Genomic DNA, 15,550 nt, shown 5'->3' with positions numbered 1-15,550 from the left:
GCCAGATGGCAGGTTATACACCAGCAGTGAGGTAGAGAAAGGGGCAGAGTCATAACATCTTAAATCAACTGCAAATGAGCCCAGCAACTGGAAATTATCACTTACGGACAACTTGGGACAAGCTTTGTTCCCTAGCACCTACAGGGCAGAATTTCTTTTCTTTCCTTCCTCCCCTTTCCACTGAAAGTTCTTCTGTTCCTTCCAGATCTGTGCTTTCCCCTTGACCTTTCTGTTCTGAAATCCATGGGAGAGTGAAAGCACTTTCAACAGGAACCCAAATGTCATACCTCTCTTTTTCTTTTTTCTTTTTCTTTTCTTTTTTTTTTTTTTTTTTGCTAGATGCTACATTGAAATTTTGTTTCATTGATAGCTAGGGAAGATGGGAAATAGATTCTTCGATTTGAACAGAGAGAGAGAGAGAAAGAGAAAGAGAAAGAGAGCAAAAGGCACACATTCTTGTGTGAAGACATAACCGTGAGGCAAGCCTGCACTCTGGCTTATACACTCAGTTGTGCTTTTCCCATCTTCTCTAGCCATAAGTTTTCCAGCTTTTCGGGGGGCGGGTGGGGAAGGGGAAGGGGACAGAATCTCACTAGGTAGCTCAAGTTGGCCTTGAACTTATGATCTTCCTGCCTCAGGAGATTCCATGGTGCAGATTTTAGCTTTCATTCACTTTTTTTTGCTAAATCTACTTAACAAAAATGGTCATAGCAAAAAATGGTCCTGGTGGAAGATGAAGAGTCGTTTGTGTCTGCTACAGGTAAAGAGTAACTGCATGCCTGCCACGAGAAGTGGCTACGGCTGTGGGAGGTTGAGGAGAGACTAGGGCAACACATGACGTGAGGAAAGTGGAGTGGCGTGTCCTGAGTGGGGATGCAGTGCCACGAACGTGGCAACCTAAGGACATAGCAAGTGTAGGCTTACAAAGGTTTAACAGCTACGATTGTATAAAGACGTAGATGTTAGAGTCTTTTCCTCGCCAGTCTGTGTGAGTTTGAATTGAAATTAAGAACAATGCACTTGTTATGCCTTGCTGGGAAGCCTTTGACTTTGGCTCCATGAGGTAAAGAGTTTATAGATGCAAGATTTAGAAAAAAAAAAAAAAAGCTAAGATGAAAATGGATGAATAGTGTCAAGCAGAAATGTACCAGTGGACACTCTTTTAGGAAACATGCTTTGCATCATCGGACATTCTGAAGAAAATCCAGGATTAACCAAAATTCTTCAGAAATTATCTATTGACTGGGCATGGTGGTTCACGCCTGAAATCCCAGCCTTAGGTAAGGCAAAGGCAGGCAGATCTCTGTGAATTCGAGGCCAGCCTGGTCTACAAAGTGTGTCTAGGATAGCCAAGGCTACACAGAGAATCCCTGTCTCAAAAAAAAAAAAAAAAAAAAAAAAAAAAAAAAAAAAAAAAAAAAAAAACAACCAATAAAGAAACAATCACAAAGGAGAAGTTATCTGTTGGAAAACCTTTCCATAGATATATAGAACCCATAGCATAAATATGTAAGAGGTCCCCTTACTCTGTGTTTCTGAGCCTCAAGGACACAAAGTACATAGAAATACCCTGATGCTTAACCTGCAAATAACTGTGTCTACAAAATTAGAGGACCCACCCTTAGGAAGCCAAGGTAAATGACAATGTCCCTGTGAGGGAAAAGGCACAGGCCTCAAATGATGAAGACTGCACTGTGCAAGCCACCGCATACTGAGTTCTCGAAGATGGCCTTTGGTGTTGGGGTGAGGGAAGGTAACTTAGTGTAACTTCTCAGGACACAGGCCCTAGAAAGAAACTTGGCTTTATTCTAGGCTTGGTCTCCGTGGTGTTCACTTTAAAGGGGTAAAAATCATCATGATTTACGATGAAAAGTTAAAAGGGAGGGGAAAAACTTCTGTGGTTGTACAATCACTCGAAGCCCAGAGTCATTGGTTTCTTCTTTTGTTAAGAAGGGGTTAGAGATGGGTGACAGTAGGAAAATTCTGAGAATGATCTGTAGTTCTCTAACTTTCGCAGTTAAATAGTGAGCTTGAACTGTGGCCCTGCCCTGTCAGCCTCCCATTGTCAGCTCAGTGGGCAATTCTTGCCTATCATCAACTAACTATACTCCACTTCCAGGAAGGGGTATTGGTGGAAGTTGTTCTCCCTATGATCAGAGCAAGAGTACAGACAACCCCAGAGAGAAGCATGCTGGGATTACAAGGAAGCTACTGCAATGCCATATGAACGACATGTAGCACAGTCTGTCCACCAGGGCAGTTTGGTTGGTGAATAAGTGTATGGAGGAACGATACTATCAAGGCTGTCTTTACAGTCGCTAGTTTGTTATCTGTTTCTAGAGAATTTTGTCTAAAATGTTCATGCAAGATACAGGGGGGAAAATGTTCCTCAGACTAAATGGCTATCAACTCAGATACAAAGTTCATTGCCGTGTATGGTTGGTATTTAAAACTCTATTTTTATTATACTTCTAGCCAAATGTACACTACAGAAATGTTAATAAGGACAGGTCAATGTGGTTGACAGCTTAATCTCAAAAGTGTTATCTGGATAATCTAGATTTGGGCTTTACTTCACTTCTCTCATCCCACTTGCCATGAGCTTCTGAAAGCCTTTAAGTTTCTAAACCAAAGGGCAGAGGGCAATAGTGGCCATGAGCCAGTCTTGAGACCACTCTCCTAATGCACCACATCAAACTGGGCCGAGGTAGCATGCAGAGTATGGGATCTCCTTACGATCTTCGTCTGAGATGAGCTCTGCTGATCAATCACAAGGAAGATTGCCTCAGTCTCCATCCATTTTCTTCCATGAGACCCATTAAAGTGCCATTGGGACAGGGAAACCTGGTTGCTTTCTTCACTGGGAGCCCCTTACACTCTTGGGAATCTTTCTCATATTTCTTTAATCAGTCTGTTTGCTCTGCTCATTCCATGTCCGTTTATTATTATTATTATTATTCTTGGATGTGAGATATCAAACTCAAAAGTCCATGGAGGCTTTGGTGATCTCTGATGGTCTGGCACCCAATTGTCCCAAGGGAAATTCGCCAAGAGCTGATTAAGGCTCTAAAAAAAAAAAAAAAAAAAAAAAAAGGATCAGACTATTGTGATTATCATTAATATTGTCCATGGTAAAGATCAAGGAGTAAATAATACCCAGATGGTAATTTCTGTAATGATACCCTCTCAGTAGATGCTGCGCTTGCTTTGGAAAGCGGGTTTAAGTAAGGTACACATCACACACTTATTGGTTTTATAATCAAGACCATCTTGGAAGCAGATTTGATTCCGAACAATTGCTATTCCGAAGGGCTGGAACCATGCTGCCAGCATCTGCTTAGACCCGTGTGTTCACATGGAAACCAGCTGCTAGGCCTCGCTTCTGGACTCTCTGCAATAAACAAGCAGCAGTTGCTTTCCGAAACTCATATACTGAAGACAATGCTCATTTCCCCTGTTTCTCCACTGTGTGAAAGATACCCGTGGCATACCACCATTCTCTCAGTTTTCTCATAAATTAAAAAGGTTTTCCAAATAAGTAGAAGAGACAGCAGATGAAAACTATTATTGGTCCAATTTGCAATATTCTTGGATTTTTTTCTTTTCTTTTTCCATTTCCAAGTCTGTCCCCAAATGACGCCACCATATATTTATAACCTTTAACTGACATTCGTTGTTCAGCAAGTGTTTATAAAGTTAGTAATTATATGCAAGATTTTAAATTCTGCCTTCCATCAAAAATTAGAGTCAGAAAATGGGCTCGCCCACTGGCCTAGGAAGTCCACTGGTAACTTTCAAGCCTGGGGCAGAAATCCCAAGAGTAGATTTGTCTTCCTCTAGCTTCTCTTGCTTCTCCTTTTCCCCCTTTATCCCTTTTCACCTCCTGCCACCAGTTCCACTGAGCAAAATTCTTCCTTTAATATTGTTCCTAATGTAGTAAACTGAGCTCATGATGTAGATAAAAATAGTAAAACATGTTATAAAGCACCGATATCTAAGATAGAGGATTGACAAAGACAACAGACAGGCCATACTACAGGTGGATGAGAGCTTTTTGTTCAACTGGTCACTTGTGATTTTCTTTAGAACTATATATTCATGATGAAATATTTTGTGATACTAAATATGATCCTCAAGGCTAGAAGATGGCAAAGAGGAATGAGAAATGACAGAAGTCAATCCGCTATCGCCTACTTGGGGGCTTATCAAGCACAAGACCATAGTGCTCCTGGTTGCAGGTCAGAACCTCAACATGAGCTCCAGGCTGGTGACTAGCAGAGCCACATCAGTGCTCAATCAGCTCTCAACGAATCTGCAAGCCACAGGGTGGCTTTCCTTCGGGACTGTCCTCTTGTCCCTAAACATTTCCTGATTCACCTAGCCCACCTTTCTGCTTTATAGCCATTTGTAGATTCAAGGCAAACAATGTTTTTTTTCTCTCTCTCATCTATCTATCTATCTATCTATCTATCTATCTATCTATCTATCTATCTATCTATCTATCATCTATCTATCTATGTTTTGAGACAGGGTTTCTCTATGTAGCCCCAGCTGTCCTGAAAATCAGAGATCTACCTGCCTCTGCCTCCTGCGTGCTGGGATTGAAGGTGTGCATCGCCAGCACCTGGCTTGCAAATAGTTTCTTTCTTCTATGCAGTTTTGTTACAAAAATATGCTCAGCGCCCATGCTCGTCAGATACGCTTCCCATGCCCAGCTCTTCTGCTGGCAGCTACAGAACCCATCCTGGGCCTGCTCCTTTCCTTGCTGGAATTTAGAAAGGGCTCAACAAGCCCATTCACACCAGAGAGCCTTGGTCTCCAGAGTTCTGGCTCAACTACTACAAAAAGTTATATTTCGCCTCCTATTTTTGCAGAAATATATGGTATGCTATTTGTCAATCACTGCACTGGCAGTAAGATTTCATTTCTAGAGTATAGAGCCGGAAAATGACAGGCAATACATATGTAGACTGTGCTTTGCCAATGTTATGATTTTTAATCAAACTAGCTATAAACACACAGTTTTATATGTGTAGTATATACATACTACACATGTATGAGCAATGACCAATACCTACAATGCTTTAATGGACCACAGAAATGATCCCAATAATATAGTTACATGCTGCTTTCAAAGCTCATGTCTCCTAGGGGCTGGAGAGATGGCTTGGTGGTCCTCGGCTCTTCCAGATGACCTGAGTTCAGTTCCCAGCTCCCATGTCAGGGAGCTCGCAATCATCTGGAATATAGCTCCAGGGAATCTGCGGAACCCCTTGGGCTCCTGTACTCATGCAAACACAGCCACATACACACAATTAAAACTAGCAAAAATCACATTTGTTACAGAGTTAGAACTCTAAAATCTTGTGGGCTTGTATTATTCCCACAAAGAAATATGTTTAGAGAAGGCAAACATGATCTGTGACACTATTGTTTTTTTTTTTCCTATTAAATCCGCACGGTCTAAAATCTTCTTTTGCAAATTCTTTAGCACTTGAAGTTTCTATAGTTCAGAGTCTTCATGTTGAATGTTATAGAACTTCTAGTTACCTTTTACTTTTTCATTTGAAAGTTGCAAATAAATAAGCCTCCTAGGTAGCAAAATCACAGTAAGTATATCATACCTTTGCAAACTATGGCTACAAAGGGAAAAACTCCAAAGAATTTCACACTTCAGAAATTTGTATTAGAACTCTGACATGCACGCACATCTAGGCGCACAGGAACACACCTGTCTGCAGGTGACTGCTCAACCTGTGGGGCCATGTGCGCATCTTCAGGACCACGTATCTCTAATGCTTTGAAAACATCCTTTGTCCTTCATTCCTGTTCAGTATCTGAAATGCATGGCTTATTTTACAAATATTCACAAAACACCTGACTCCCAAGGAAGGGTCAAGACCGATTCATAAATCTAACCCATCTAGCAAAAGAGCTAGAAAGGTGGGTTGTGGGCTATTTGTCTGCTGCATGGAAAGCTGAGGATGTGACCTGCAGAGCCTGCCAAGGTGGTCATCATTTGAGACAGACATAAAGTCCTCTTTACCGTTCTCTACTTTATTATCAATCTGCAGAATAAAGCACCCCAAACAAGCACCACAAAAACCCAAAAGGCCTCAGTGCCCTTTGAAAAAGTACCTAATGCAGGAGAAAGCAGACATTTGGCAGACAGTTGGATCTCACTCAGTATCTAGAAGCCTATTAAGTCGAGCAATCTGATTTCCTCAGTCTCCCAACTTTTGCAATGACTGTATCTAAAAAAGACATGGAAATGGATCTATTTCTTCTAATTAATCTGACACAGAAGAGTGGAAAAGCGTAATATAAATGAAACACATCACACAATTTCCTGGTTAGTTTGAAAACTAAGTATCTGGCTTATTATGTAAGCACTGACACTTCAATTATTGACAAAAAACTCTTGCTGGGTTTAAGAAGCTCCCATTGAAAGCAATTCTTTCTTATAATACTAAGGCACATTCATGCAACCAAGGGAGGAGGGTGCACTTCTCTGTCTGGGATTCTTTCTTTTTTAGCTTCTTCCTCTTCTAAACAGTAATTATGAAAAGATGGGACGAAAATTAGGCAAGTGCTTTCTTTGTAGGCTACTGTGAAGTCTGGACTATAATGAATAATAGCGTTATCACACTGCCTCAGACATCTCCTGCAATGCCATTCAGCCTATCACAGCCTTAACGCACACTGACATTTTGGTAGTAACAGGTGCAGACATTGATTCTCATTTGATAATAACAAAGTACGAACTCTGCCCACAGTCCCATTGCACAGACAGGCAGAGCTGCCTTCTAGTAAGAAGCCAAGCCAAGGGTCAGAGAGCCAACAGTCTGACTCTTCATTCTACTTCTGAATAATCTCCAGTTCCTTTAGCATAAGACATTTAGTAGGTATGTGTCACAATAAAAAATGCAAACACAAGAAGGCAAGGGTTGGGCGAGTATGCTAAGGACACCATTACTAAAAATGCTGTAATGTACAGACAGGAAAAACTTCAGAAAAAAAAACTACTGACTAGAAAGAATGAAGCATCTGCAAACAGATGTGGATGATGGGTTACTGTTTCTCCAAATGGTAATAACTATTATGAATTTTGATTAAATGTATAATTTAGTAAAATTAGGACTAAGTGCCCTGCAAGTCTCCAAACAAGCCACTTGTTCTTTTTTATTATAATGTATTAAATTTTATTTTATGTGCATAAGTGTGAGGTTATCAGATCTCCTAGAACGGGAGTTACAGACAGTTGTGAGCTGTCATGTGGGTGCTGGGAACTGAACCTGGGCCCTCTGGGAGAGCAGCCACTGCTCTTAACCACTGAACCATCTCTCCAGTGCCCCACTCGTTCTTAAAACGCACCACAGTCCTTTTCTGTAAATGCCTGATGGCACATTCTCTGTTTTGGTGGAACATCCCAAGAGTACAATCCGTGTACTCGTGTTAGCTGTTGCTGTGACAAAACCCTTGACCCGAAGGGAAGGGAGCTTTATTTTGGCTCAGGGTCTTGCTGATCTCAGTCTGTGGTTACTTTGCCCCACCGCTTCTGCGACTGTGCTTAGGCACAGTGACATGGTGAGAGCTCCAAAGGAAGGGACAGGTGTTGGTACAAATCTCAAAGATATTCCTCAAATGATTTATTTTCCTCCTGTTAGGCAGGACCTGACTCCTACCACAGACTGGTAATCAAGACTCCATACACAGTTACTGAAAGACATCTAAAACCCAAACTATAACACTTAGCTTCTATTTAGTGCCGTTAGTATACGGACACACAAGTGTAGATAAGTACAATGTGTGTGTGTGCGTGTGTGCGTGTGTGCTCACGCGTAGGTGTGGAGACCAGAGAGCACAGCTGAGTGTCTGCACGACATCTTTAATGGAGCTGAATACTGAACCCAGAACTTACTAGCTGGGTAGGCTGGCTGGCCAGTGATATCCGGAGGATCTGCCTGTTTCTGCCCCCACAGGGCTGGCACTGCCTACGTGTACAAACACACCCACCACATACACAGGTTCGGAGGTTCTAGATGCAGGCCCTCTTGCTCTTGCAGCACTTCGTGGACAGAGCCTTCCCTCAGCTTCATCTCCTTTACTTTGAAGATGTAGGTGAACAACATATATCTAATTATAAGAAAAATAAGTATCCAATATATATCTAATTATACAAAAACTAGGCATGCATACCAAGTATTTTTATAAAAATGGCTGAACCATTGTTCTGAAATTGAAAATAGAGGTGGGTGGCAGTGTGTGTGTGTGTGTGTGTGTGTGTGTGTGTGTGTGTGTGTGTGTGACATGCATGCGTAGATTCAATGCTCAGTCTTTTTGTAATATCTGTAGCAAACCATTGTCTATGTACTTAATCATAATTATTGCAATGTATTTTTTAGAAAAGTCACTTGTTAAAGAATTAATTTTATAAACATGTTAGCAATAACTGAGGGTAGTTTAAATGTAGAAAATTAACTTATTTAGAATTCTACTAGCAAATTATTTCTTTTAGTAATTATTTCCTTTAGTATTACTAAAAGAAATAATTTGCTTGCATTTAAGTACTTTCTTACTGGCTTGAGGAAAATCATTTTTAGATACAAAACTCACAGAAAAGACAACGATTGCAATGATTTGTTTTAAAAATCACATATTTATCTCACTTAAATAACTGTTTTGTTTTCCATAAAACTAGGGTTTGTATCTTGGCTGCCTCCCTCCACCTTTTCTGGAGCCGTCAAGTGAATGCTATATACTCAGCTGTGAGATTATTTTTTGTTAGTACACTTAAAAGCAGCAGGGTGCATAATTAGGAGCACCTGCCTTCTGCAGCACCCTCTAGGTGCAAGAGGGCATTTGCTTGTTGAATAGTACCATAGCATTAACTTCACTTTACTAATGTATGTCATTTGTCCTTTATTTCAAATTCAGATTGCCAAAAGTACATCAATAGATATCATGTCCTGATCCACTTTAGTGAACATCTTACAGCATCAACAGTATTAAGGAACTTTTAAAGCTTGGAAATGACTGGCTAGCTTTTACCCTGAAGGAAACTAAAGTGCTATTAACATGTCTTCTTTGCATTAGAATAGTTTTTTAATTAAAATTTTATTTTTTTTAGTATTAGTTACAGTTTATTTACTTTGTATCCCAGCTGTAGCCTCCTTCCTCAATCCCTCCCAATCCCACCCTCCCTTCCTCATCTCCCTGTCCCTCTCTAAGTCCACTGATAGGGGAGCTGCTCCTCCTCTTCCATCTGTCCCTAGATTATCAGGTCTCACCAGGAATGGCTGCAATATCCTCCTCTGTGGCCTAGCTAGGCTGCTCCTCCCACAGGGGTTGGGGAGGTCACACAGCTAGCTTCAGAGTTCATGCCAGAGACATTCCCTGTTCCCCTTATTAGGGTAGCCACTTGGATACTGAGTTGCCATGGGCTACATCCGAGCAAGGGTTCTAGGTTATATCCATTCATAGTCCTTGGTTGGAGAATCAGTCTCAGATAAGCCCCTGTGCCCAGATTATTTAGTCCTTGTGGAGCTCCTGTCCTCTCCAGATCTTACTCTCTCTTCTTTCATATGATTCCCTGCACTCTGCCCAAAGTTTGGCCATAAGTCTCAGCATCTGCTTAGATATACTGCTAGGTAGAGTCTTTCAGAGTCCCTCTATGATAGGCTCGTATCCTGCTTCTCATTTTTTCCTACTTCCAATGTCCATCCTATTTGTCTTTCTAAGTAAGGATTGATCTTCTTACCCCAGGTCCTCCTTGTTTAGCTTGTACAGATTTTAGTATGCTTATCCTATCTTATAGGTCTAGTATTCACTTATAAAGTGAGTATGTACCATGTGTCTTTCTGCTTCTGGGATACCTCACTCAGGATGATCTTTTCGAGGTTCCACCATTTGTCTGCAAATTTCATGATTTCCTTGTTTTTAATTGCTGAGTAGTATTTCATTGTGTAAATGAACCACAGTTTCTGTATCCATTCCTCCATTGAGGGACATCTGTGTTGTTTCTAAGTTCTGGCTATTACGAATAAAGCTGCTACAAACATGGTTGAACAAATGTCCTTGTGTACTTGAGCATATTTTGGATCTATGCCTAAGAGTTGTATAGCTGGATCTTGAGGAAGCACTATTCCTGCATTAAAACAATTTTTCAAAGGCGGAAACACATCACTTTAGGTGGCTTAGGAGCTAGCAAATACAGAATCATGGAAAGAAAAAAAAATACTTGCAGTTTCTTAAGTTGGGGCAAGTCTCCATTGAGTTGCTGATGTCATGCTAACAATGACAATACTCCCTTACTAAGGAAAATCAGGACTCAACTGAAGACTGTAACTCCTAGGTATTTTTGCCTCTATTATTTGGTATTATTTTAAGTCGTGCTGACTTCTCAAAGTAGTGAGATAAGCTTCCTCTCAAGACATTTAAATTGAATGATTGTCTCAGTCAGGGTTACTACTGTGGTAAAACCATGACCAAGGCAACTTGAGGAAGAAAGTGTTTACTTGGTTTACACTTCCACATCACTGTTACCATCAAAGAAGTCAGGACAGGGATCCAGACAAGGCAGGAACCTGGAGGCAGGAGCTGAGTCAGCGGCCATGCAGGCTGCTGCTTACCCACATGGCTTTATCAGCCAACTTTCTTACAGAAGTAGGACCACTAACCCAGCGATAGCACCACTCACATGGGCTGGACCCTCTCCCACCAATCACTAAAAATAAAAAATACTCCATAGCTGTATTTCCCGTATATAGGTATATTTCTGAACACACATGGCAAGAAGAAGAAAAGAAAGGATCACAGAATCACAGAATATTTGCCAATGACATAACAGTTGAATGAACTTAAAGACACTTGAGTGATATCCAAGGACACAAAATTACACAGCTGAAATAAAATGGGACAAAGACAATTCAGGTTTGGAAAACTGAATTCCAAATACTGAAGTATACTGAAGCTGAAATGAAGATGAAATTGAAAAACTTAGTAACCCAGTTAGAAACTCAGTGGAAGGCCTTACTAGAAGCTAAGAGTATTGGAAGAAACTTGATAAAGCAGAGGAATTGGGCCACACAAGCAAATAACACAGGAAACTTACACACAGGCACACACATACGCATACATGGGGGAGCGGGGGAGGAAGGGAGAAGGAGATAGAGAAAGAGAGAGAGAGAGAGTGTGAGACAGGGCATGAAGCAACTTCAGGGTACCATGAAAAGAGAAAATTATAGGTATGGAAAGTCAATGGCATGGACCAACAGGATTACAGACACTATCTCCTCAGACATAATAGTGAGTATGAAAACAAGGAGAAACTTGCTCCAAAAAGACTGCCTAAAGCTGTCTAATTACGATGCTTTAAAATACACATATTTTCAGTGGGACAATTCTGAGATTATAACCACACAGTCACCTCTCTGATAGAATTTCTTTTAGGGCCTACTGTCAAGTTTCAGTACTTGGCTTACAGTTAAGTGACTACACAAATATTTTGTCTTCAGTCTACAATGAAGCGGACAATTTGGAATCCTTACATCTTGAGGCAAGAGAAGCTGCAATGTAAAGCACACAGAAATCACTTCAAGAATGGTGATTTTCCCTGAGCTTCGTTCTCTTTTATATAGACATTTTCTTGGCACCAACAGCTTTCTTTTTTATCTCTTGAAATAACGAAGGCCAATCCAGCCTTATAAACAGCTCCCTTTCAAAGGGCAAAGTTTAACATTAATTCTTAGTAGACAAAGTGCAGGGACATCTTCGCGCAAATCAAATGCATTCCAGATCTGTCATGAACTGGAAACAACACAGCAGGGCTGCGGAAAGCATGCGATGAGAGCTCTGATGTTCCCACACTGAAAGCACAAAGCCCATTCCTTCTGTTTCTCTGCAGGCAACCTTTCAACTCCCAGCTTCACTCTGAGATCTGAAGACGGCGGTTGGCACTCAGACAACAAACTACCTGAGCAAATCTAAACGGGCTTAGTGCCATCTACCTCAGACAAGGCAAGAGCTCCCTTCCCTTCCTCATGTCTGTCAACATCTGCTTTCTCAGGATTCTTAAGGTGAAGAAAAAGACCTCTTCTTTTTGTCTTCTCCTTCAGGATTCAGTCTTCTGATATAGGCATTCCACAGACTTATTATGCCCCTCACTAGCATGTTACAAATGAAGTTAACACATCATTACTGCTATAATTATCCCTCGGCAGTAATGAGGAACAGCACCAGAAATCTGTGGTGGTTTCCAGTTTAACTTGACAATAACACTGAATTTATAGGCAACCATTGTGTGTGTTGTATCATATAAAACATTAATACTGTAAGATTAATTTTAAACTAAGCATTTTCTTCTTCTATCACTTGTAGAAAATAATAAGAGGAAGCATGTCTTTGCTTCTTTATAGAATCTACATTCTTTTTATTTTCAGATTTTAACTCTGATTCCTTTTCCTCGTGTTTCTTGTTTGTTTGTTTTTCTTGTTGCTTTTTTTTTTTAATTTTTCAAAACAGGGTTTCTCTGTGTAGCCTTGGCTGTCCTGGACTGGCTTTGTAGACCAGGCTGGCCTTGAACTCACAGAAATTTGCCTGCCTCTGCCTCCCTCAGTACTGTAATTACAGGTATGCACCAATGCACCTAGCTCACCTCATTCTTAATAGCATCTTAGCAGCACATGAAATTAAAAAACGTCATTATTTACCTAGTGATTCCTTTATAGAGTACTGCCAACCGATGGCTTAAGACAGTGTAAAGTTTATTTTCTCATAATTCTTTCAGTCAGGAACTTGAAATCAAGGAGTCCCCATAAAGTGCTTCATCGGAATGGACCCTTGCCTCCATAGGTTCCTTGGCTGATGTCTTTGCCTCCATATTCATATGGCCATCTTTCCTCCTTTGTCCCCTGTGACAGGACCCATCCTAATCCAGCCAGGCTTTCACCACCCTGGCAAAGATTCTATTTCCAAGCATTACATTCTGAAATTCAAGTGGGTATGTATTCTTAGGATAACACTATTTAAGTGAAGACACGTACATGCCTGTTCTTTTGTGTGTGTATGCGTGCGTGTGTGTGTGTGTGTGTGTATGTGTGTTGGGGGTTGTTACTCTGACATATTGTCTCAAACATCAATTAGGTTGTTTGATTTTTTCCCCAGTACTGATACTAATATTCCCCTATAAAAATCTTTTAAACTTCTAATTTGCAGAAGTAGCTAAGTTCAGCATACACAGTATCCCATGAAAGGATTCAGGCATATCTTCGTGAGAGAGGGTCATTTAAAGATTCCAAAAACCAACAGCAAACTGATTTTGTTAATCAACTACTTCAGCTGACAAGGACTGACTAAAGATTTGTTGCAATTTGCATTTTGGCTAATTCCTTTTGAGTATTACATGGACAACTAAACTCATAGGATGGTTATATGAAAATATTATATTTTAAAAATTAACTCAAAGCTTTTCAGTGAAATGAAGTTATCATTTTATAGAAAAAATAGTGAGAGAGAATGCACATTCTCATTAGCTAATTTGAGACAGAATCTGCAGACAAAGCTTTCTTGCTCAGTTCTCCATCCGGACTCGCCTTGTTCAGTAAGAGAATTTCCATCTGATGCATTTTAGCTCTTCACAAAGCTTACTGCATCTGTAGCATCCCTGAAAACCAATGTGGAAGCAGAACACTTCTCTTCCTATGCCATCTTTCTCAGCGCATAAGGAACCTAGTAATCTCTGGTGCTAGAAAACACTGTGCAGGTGAAAACATGAGGTTTGCATAAGTATGTTTTCCAAATTTCTTCTAATTGCATATATGGTGAGACTCAACAATTTAAAACAGTAAATCTTGAATAATAAAGCTTTTCCCCAATAAAAAGAACAAAGAAACATCTGCTTGTTTGTTGTACACCACAGAAACTTATTTATTCACTTTAGTTCTGCATTTGCACAAGAATGCTATAATAAAAGATATGTACACTACTTCTGGTACAAATATAGATAATATTTAAAGTGACTTTATATATTCTAATGTAGGAGTTTCACGCTCTAAAAAGAAATTGAACACATGATGATTCCTCACCAGTTGTCTCAGTAAACAGCTCCATCTGTTTCCCTTAGTCTTAAACTATTATATTATGAGATGTTAATATAAGGCAATGAAATGAAGTTACATTAACCCCCTTAATTTTTCTGTCAATTTATTAATGGCATACAACCCAAACAATTACTAACCAATTGCGTCTTTCTATGCCATTAAGATTAATACTAATGGAAAAACAATACACAGTACACTAACATATTTTCAATGTTGTACCAGCCTGTTAAATCAGCATTAGAAGGTTCTGGGCTCCTCCTATGTCTTCCATGGTTAGATAGCTGTTTTCTAAAATAACTGCAGCCAACACAGCATAGTATCATTATGTTACTTCATGAAACATGAAGAAACATGAAACAACATGAAACATAGCAGGTCAAAACCTGAAAATGAACACCAAGATATGCATTAAACGCAGTTTCTTTTTAAAGCTTAAGAAGACTGCTAAAAATTTTAGCAGAAAAAAATATACATTACAGGGAAGCACACCCAATATGCTGCAATGTTCGCAATTTTAAAACATTAGACTATTAAAAATTATTGTGAGTTTTTTTTTTTTTTTGGACTGCTGGATTGGAGCACTTCTATAAAACTCAAGACGACTACTACTATTTCCTCCTTCTCTTCTTCTTCCTCTTCTTCTTCTTCATAAATTTTCACTTTTTAATCCTAATTTTCTGAAGCTATTTCTTTTGGTTAGTTTTGAATTATCTTGTTTCCATACTAACAAGATGAGCATATGAAAATTTTGTCCATGTGACAATAAATTGTTAGATATCTTCAAAATATAAGTTGAGGTTGACTTATACAAAAATTCCTTCTCGGAGTTTAGGACCCATGAAATACAAGGGGAAAGAAAAAATGTTTGGTTGTCAGTAACAAGTCACTAAATGTTCCTCTTCCCCCGATGAACACAGCATAGGAAGTCCATATGGCAGTTCCACTCTGTTACAGTAAGAGGTGAGCTGGTTCAGTTCTGACAGCCAGTTCAAGAGAGAACCATGAGGGTGACAGTGCCTTTTGTCCGCTTAAGGATGGCAACTGCCTCTTCATGGGTTACCCCTTCTAGAGTCTGCCCATTGACAGCAATGATCTGATCGCCCCTTTTTAGACGGCCGTCTTCTGCGGCTGCTCCCTGCAATTATAAAGTAGGCTTGTTTATTTGTGAAAGAATTCAGCCTCACACAAAGAGAAAGAGCTGAACAAGAATGCAAATTGCTCTGCATGTACACACACATTGCTCCCGGCGCCCCATACCATTAGGCATGATGAACACACACAAAAGACGCCTTTCTCCAAAATGGTTTTAACACTGAGATTCCAATCTGGAAGTGAATTTAGCAGTCATCAGAGTAGCTAGATGTTTTTTTGGCTGTTTAGTACAGCAGTTGGTGGCAACTAAAATTAATAAAGAATATTTGGGCATCTGACTAGCAGGAATGGTTTCATAG

General features: G+C 40.0%; 1 protein-coding gene across 4 annotated transcripts in view; it reads right to left on the bottom strand.

Annotated features, from left to right (window-relative positions):
• Positions 1 to 13,898: 13,898 nt before the first annotated feature.
• Positions 13,899 to 15,550, bottom strand: part of Mpdz (multiple PDZ domain crumbs cell polarity complex component) — a 169,500-nt gene continuing 167,848 nt past the window's right edge. For all 4 annotated transcript variants that reach the window (XM_055629876.1, XM_055629885.1, XM_055629895.1 and 1 more), the window contains one exon: positions 13,899 to 15,234. In XM_055629876.1, the coding sequence (XP_055485851.1) occupies positions 15,088 to 15,234 (147 nt within the window). In that variant the 3' untranslated portion in view covers positions 13,899 to 15,087. The remainder of the gene's footprint in view (positions 15,235 to 15,550) is intronic.

This window comes from Psammomys obesus, unplaced genomic scaffold, assembly GCF_907164565.1.
Source record: "Psammomys obesus unplaced genomic scaffold, mPsaObe1.curated_primary_1811, whole genome shotgun sequence".
NCBI classification, from domain to species: Eukaryota; Metazoa; Chordata; class Mammalia; order Rodentia; family Muridae; genus Psammomys; species Psammomys obesus.
This window is presented reverse-complemented; position numbering and strand designations above follow the sequence as displayed.